The sequence below is a fragment of the Lolium rigidum genome, chromosome 7 (assembly GCF_022539505.1).
Source record: "Lolium rigidum isolate FL_2022 chromosome 7, APGP_CSIRO_Lrig_0.1, whole genome shotgun sequence".
NCBI lineage: Eukaryota > Viridiplantae > Streptophyta > Magnoliopsida > Poales > Poaceae > Lolium > Lolium rigidum.
In genome coordinates this window covers 104,206,094-104,212,804 of record NC_061514.1, presented here as the reverse complement: position 1 = coordinate 104,212,804, position 6,711 = coordinate 104,206,094, and the positions used below count along the sequence as shown (strand labels likewise).

At 48.2% G+C, this 6,711-nt stretch overlaps 1 protein-coding gene across 1 annotated transcript; it reads left to right on the top strand.

The window, feature by feature from the left end:
• Positions 1–1,864: 1,864 nt before the first annotated feature.
• Positions 1,865–6,330, top strand: LOC124670469. The gene is made up of 2 exons (XM_047206966.1): positions 1,865–1,949; positions 5,264–6,330. Exons 1-2 carry the CDS (start codon positions 1,865–1,867, stop codon positions 6,328–6,330), a joined length of 1,152 nt encoding a protein of 383 aa, XP_047062922.1.
• Positions 6,331–6,711: the final 381 nt, after the last annotated feature.

Here is a 6,711-nt window from a genome sequence, read left to right as displayed (position 1 = left end):
ACTTTTCTGAAACCAAAAACAACAGAAAACAGGGAACTGACACTGTGACATCTTGTCAATAGGTTAGTGCCGGAAAATATATAAAAGTGTCACGAAGTGTGAACGAAACATATAGAAATTGGTATAAAACAAGCATGGAGCATCAAAAATTATAGTTACGTTTGCAACGTATCAGTCGCCCTTGAGGAGGACGACGAACTCGAACAGCACTTCCCGCTCCTCCTCCTCCTGCAGGTCCAACGTTGAAGACGACGACGTCGCAGGCGACAACGAGTGTGCAGGTCTGCCGCGCCACAACCACGACCATGACCAAGGCCGCGACCTCGGCCTCCCCCTCTACCAGCCATGGTGTCAACTCTTGAGATGGTGGCGGCTAGGGTTGGGGAGAGAGAGGCGCTAAGGTTTGTGTGTGAGGGACGATGACAGAGCGACCCTTTTTATAGGCCGGAGGGAGACGAGGGAGCGGTGGCGCTCATTAACGCAGGCACGCAGAGCTAGGTGCAACGAGACGCTTCGCTGCGCCTCTGCGGGAACTGCACCGTCACTGCGCGCCAATAACTTGCGTCGCGAGGTAGGCAACGGTTAGTTTAAACTTCAATGTGTCGCTGATGCGTAGGTCCCACCACTCTTCGCCTCGCTTTTCGTTGTATCAGGCATGCCCGATGCGTCCCCTGTGTAACGGCGACGAGCTCAGAACACCGGACACCGTATTGGCCCGCGCCGAACAAAATGAGGCTTTAGAGCACGCGTCTGGGAACTTTATTTTATCCGGCTTGCCCCAAATCCCTTTGGGGACGCTAAGATGCTCTTAGGAAAACCCCATAAGGTACAATTATGTGAGGATAACACTCGTATTGGTTTATATTGAAGTGTAAAATATACGTTAGATCTTTTTTCAATTATTTTACCCAAAATAGAAAAGAATTTGGAGATCGTAGATGTGTAAACAATCTTAAATGATGTGGCCCAAATGCAACATATAGGGACTGGGCATGGAACTTGACTTGATATTGGTTGGAACTCAAAACTAGTGTAAAACCCCTCATGTTTTTCCTTTATGTGACATTTTCAATAAATATCCTTAAAAATAATTTCTTCTCTAGATTTAATTAACAAAAGGTTGAACTGCCCTATATGAAAACTGTTTGTTTTGAATATATTTATGAAATGCGTTTGGACATACTTTACAATCTAAAATGTTGATATATGAATCCTTAATATTTCCATGTGAACTACCTGATCAAACTACCCCGCGGATCATAGAAAACCTGATCAAGCATAGATAGGCACAAACATAGAGCTGAGCTGGTACAGCTCATCGACCTCACATTCCACTTCTTCCTCACAGGAGTTATATTATGACACCAACCAAGACTAATCCCGCGGCCGATCGAGAGACCCAGCGACGGACACGTACTCCGATCCATCCAGGGGACAGCGGAATCATTCCACTCCAACGGCCGCCGAGCCCACGTGACCGCACGCAGCAGCAGGGCCGTTGCGGTGGCGAGCAGGCGAGTCCTGGACGGCCATTCCATTCCATGGATCAAAATTCGAACCGATCGAATCATGGATTCAGGGATCAGGAGGAGGACGGTGCAGCCGGACTCGTGGCCTCGTGCCCGCCGGCATCCCTGGCGCGCATCGCTCGCACTGATCGATCGGCGCATTGTTCCCTCTCACACGATCGGAGCAGACGCGCGTCCCCTATATAAGTGGACTAGAACGGCGACTTCCCAGGTAAGCTCTGCGCCAGATAGAAGCTCGAGAGCGGAGAAATATTCCAACATTCCCGGAAGCACAGAGGTCAGAGAAGAGTTCGAGGTACTAGGTACGTGCATTGGCGTAGAAGGTGCAAGGATCGATGATGGTGATCAAGGGCGGACGTCGCCTCGCGCTGTTCTTCTTGGTCGTCTGCGCGGCTGCTCGACCTGCTTCGTCCGACGATGGTGAGAGCTAGCCGCAAAATATAGTTGCATACTTTTGTTGCATGATTAGTTCGTACCACTAACGGGATGTATGAGTATGAGAATTGACAGTAATGGAGTAGATTGATATCTGCAAAATACCAATGGTACAACTAGTGTGCTGGGTGTTAGTGAAATGAACTAGTGTCATTTGTTTTCTGTACGTAAGAAGGTTAGTTTCAGCATAATTTTTTTTTCACAGAAAGCCTGCGCGCAATAGAGCGCATAATTTAGATTTGCAGGGATGGTAGTAATATTTAGGGTCTGTTTAGAGCTTAGTATGCTGAGAATTAGCTTACGTCTCAGTGATTTGGGCAATAATTAGTTCAGCTTCCGTGTTATTTTTTGTTGAGTTGTCGGGGCAATTTTTGTTGGGATGACACCATTTCCCTGAAGGTCACGCGGTAAAAACGGAATTAAAATCAGCATAGCTGGGATTAGATCCTAGGTGCGATGGGCGAGAAGGCGGGAGCTTTACCGCTAGGCTGCTGATGTGATGTTATTTACGTATGTGTAAGGACGCTCTTCAATTCTATTCGCGTGTTAGATCTGATAAACCAGACGCATAGAAGACTAACCACTTAATTTAAATACCATCCTACAACCATAACAAGCGTGTAAGAGCGCGTCCGGCCACACGACAGGCTTTCAGCCGAAGCGAACAAAGCAAGTACAAAGGTCGGATCGATCAAGTGTATTCACGTGCATGCATGCACTACTTGCTCAAGTATGTATTTCGCGTACTCGATCAACCCAAATTCATGCTCACACACACACAAAAAAAAGAACCACTCTTCAACTTCTGGAATTAAAGAGAGCAACTATACCCACAACTAATATCATCTGAAATTGGTTAGAAAAAAATCTCAGTTGCAACCATACTTGCAACTGGAGAAAAACTCGGCTGCAACCATACTTGCAATCGAAAAAAGTCTAAGTTGTAACTACACTGCAGAAAGTCTCAGTTACAACCATTCTTGCAACTGAAGAAAATCCTAGTTGCAACTATAATTACAACTGGAGAAAAAACCAATTGCAACCACACTTGCAACTGAAAAAGTCTTAGTTGCAACTACACTTTCAACCGAAGAAAAATGTCGATTGTAACTAAAAATAATCTCAGTTGCAACTACACTTGCAATTCGAGAAAATGTTGATTGCAACCACACTTGCAGTTGGGGAAAAATATCGATTGCTACTAGAAAATCTCAGTTGCAACTCCACCTGCAACTATAAAAAAATATCATTTCCATCTCCACTTGTATCTGTACAAAAATCTTAGTTGCAAATCCACTTGCAACTGCAAAAAAATATCATTTGCAACTCCACTTGTAACTGTACAAAAAAATCTTAGTTGCAACTCCACTTGCAACTACAAAAAAAAATTCATTTAGAACTCCAGTTGTAACTTTACAAAAGAATCTTAGTAGCAACTGCAAAAAGAAATATAATTTGTAATTCCACTTGTAACTGTACAAAAAAAATCTCAGTTGCAACTCTACTTACAACTGTAGAAAAAAATATCATTTGCAACTTCACTTATAACTGAACAAAAAAATCTCAGTTGCAACTCTACTTGCAACTACACAAAAAATATCATTTAAAACTCCACTTGTAATTGTACAAAAAAATCTCAGTTGCAACTCCACTTGCAACTGTAAAAAAATATCATTGCTCTGTGGCAATAAATTCCATATATTATGCACAAAATAAATATAAAAATAAAAAGCAAAAAAGTCCTAGAAAAATCAAAAAACGCAAACCTCATATTATGACGAATTTTTCTCAGCTATGTACAAAACACGGTAGTTGGGCCTAGTGGCTCGATTAGTACTTATGTATGCTGAGGGCCGCGCACGCATTTTATTTTCCAAGCGTATGATTTTACTGGGCGGCCCATAATTGGTTCATACCCGCGCGAAACAATGCTAAAAAACAAATAAAATTTGCACGAATCTCCGTGTATCATCTACCGGTTAGAAAATCTACTGAGTCCTAAGCTAATTCCCAATCTACCGAGAATTAGCAAATTCTGTCCCAAAACTGCCGGAGTTGACTTGTTTGCGTTAATTAGTTCCATGACAAGCCACCAAGGTACCACATACATCCAACAAGGGCTAGCTCTGATGTGCATTCTCACATGCGTAGGAAATGAATGTAGATCCAGAGTCAGGCTTCACGCAAGCGGAATGCATATACAACTAGTGTAGCTACGGTACTGCAGAATCTCACCACGTGAGATCAGATCTAGATGCTAGCTTCTTGATCTCCTAACTCGTAGCACTAGACAACAGCGCCTCGGTCGGATCATGCATGATCTATGCTTACCGATCGAATGGCAGCTTCATTCGATCGGCCTATGACACGTACACATTCTCTTGTTTTTTAAAAACTTCACATTCTCTTGGTTGGGAAGATTGAGGCTAATGGGAAATTTCGCTGTAAAGCTAATAGTTCATTTTTGAGAGATGTAAAGCCAATAGTTGAGGTAAATGGGAACAACTACCCTCCCCTGCCGCCCCCCTCCTGGGCGGCAGCGAAGGCCCCCAGCCTCCAGCCCCGAGCGGATCTCGTTCCCCCGCTCCTCAGGCCGCCGCTGCTCCCGGCTCCAGTGGCGGTGGCGGCGCCCCTTCCGTCGAACGACGATGGGGTGGAGAGTGCTTCCGCGACGACGCATCATGGGAGGTGATGGGGCGCAGGTTGAGGATGTCGGGCGGCATGGTTGCTTGGTCGTGGCCTGATGCGCTTCGCCGATAGCCATGGAGGAGTGGGTGGAGCGCTGGTGGCTTTCGGCCCCGGCGGCAGTTCGGCGGTGGCGGCATGCATGATCCGCGCCGCCTTTTTCTTCTCTAGTGATCCGACATGAGTGACTGGTGGCGTGGGGGCTGCTGGTCTACCTTTGATGGTGGCGGTCCTCGGGTTTCTCTCATGTGAAGATGAAGACATGGCGAAGGCCAGTCTGTCTTGAACTGGCTAGAGTGATGAGTTCCGGAAAGCTCCGCCGAGGAATAGAATAGTGCATCTTTTGCATGGAGTTCACTAGATTGGGTGGTATTCGGTCGCACGCACCCATGCTTTTGTTCCGACAGTTTGGTTCTAGAAGGAAAGTCGGAAGAAGAGAATATCATGAAGGCCAGATGAGAGAACTAGGCTAAGGGAGGTTTAATTATTAATTCAATTCTCGTAACATTTTCTGATCTATACTAATACCAGTACACGAACTAGCTACTATATACATGTAAATAAAACTAGCTAATACAAGTACACCTTTCTAACACGTCACATTACGCCAACAGGCCCGCTGCCGGATGGCAACTTCGAGGATTCGCCGGACAGATCCCAGATGGACGGCTCGAGGGTCACCGGTGAGTACACAATCCCACAGTGGAAGATCTCGGGGCACGTGGAGTACATCGAATCCGGGCAGAAGCAGGGCGACATGTTTCTTGCGGTACCGGAGGGCGCGCACGCCTTGCGGCTGGGCGACGACGCCGACATCCAGCAGCAGCTCTACGTGACACCGGGCACGCAGTACTCCGTCACCTTCAGCGCCGCGCGAACCTGCGCCCAGAACGAGAAGCTGAACGTGTCGGTCGTCCCCGGCGGCGCGCCCGACGAGGTCTCCATCCAGACGGTGTACACCAGCAGCGGTTGGGACTCCTACTGCTGGGCGTTCCAGGCCACGGCCGGCGTCGTCTCCCTGATCATCCACAACCCCATCCACGAGGATGACCCCGCGTGCGGCCCCACCATCGACGCCGTCGCCATCAAGACGATCTACCCTCCTCAGGCCACCGCCGATAACTTGCTGAGGAATGGCGACTTCGAGCAGGGGCCGTACATCGCCCCGGAATCACAGTATGGGGTGCTGGTGCCAGGGAGGGACGGCATGGACGTCTCGCCGCTGCCGGGGTGGAAGGTCAGGTCGTATTCCAAGGTCGTCAAGTACATAAACTCCGCCCACTTCGCGGTGCCGCGTGGCTCCTACGCCGTGGAGCTGGTGGCCGGCGGCGAGGCCGCGCTGCTTCAGGAGGTGGACACCGTGCCCGGGAGCTCGTGCACGCTGGAGTTGTCCGTCGGCGACGCCGGAAATGGGTGCGTGGCCCAGGACCAGCAGCCCATGCGCGTGCAGGCGTCTACGACGGACCGGAGCATGACAGTGGTGTACAATTCGACTGGCACGGGCGGGAGCAGGCGTGCCTCGCTCGCCTTCACGGCGAGCCGAAGCAAGACGCTGGTGGCCATTTGCAGCTCCGCCTACCACACCAAGTCCGACTACAGTGGCACCCGCTGCGGGCCCGTCGTCGACGACATCTCGCTCGTCTGTGTTTCACAGCCGCCTGCTCGCCGGTTACTGCGTTAATGCGTTACAGTAGTGCTCATATAGGCTGCACAACAGTAACAGTACTACTCCGTATTTCATTCGTTCCGTTTTTTCTTGATGGAAGTTGCAACTTCTGTTTTTTCTTTGTCTGCTAGACTGTATCCGCGTTAGACCTTTTTTTCCTCGAAATGGAGAGCATAGCCCGACCTCTGATGCACAACCATTTTATTGCTTAGTATCAAAGTTTAAAACTAGTACAACTTATGATGGACATAAAGATTAACCAGCGAAAAAAAAGAAATATATATCGTCTATGCCTCCTTTTAGAAAGCTGTCAATCACCATGCTTGTAAATATCCTGAGTAACTGTCTCTACTCGGCTGCATACAAAATCCATATGTGCCCATTGCGCCTCCGGTA

What these genes read in the sequence shown, in the direction of transcription:
- LOC124670469 (XM_047206966.1), top strand. Translation starts at nt 1,865, where the DNA reads ATGATGGTGATCAAGGGCGGACGTCGCCTCGCGCTGTTCTTCTTGGTC. An exon ending in ACCTGCTTCGTCCGACGATG is followed by an intron (nt 1,950 to 5,263) that starts GTGAGAGCTAGC and finishes TTACGCCAACAG; the next exon opens with GCCCGCTGCCGGATGGCAAC.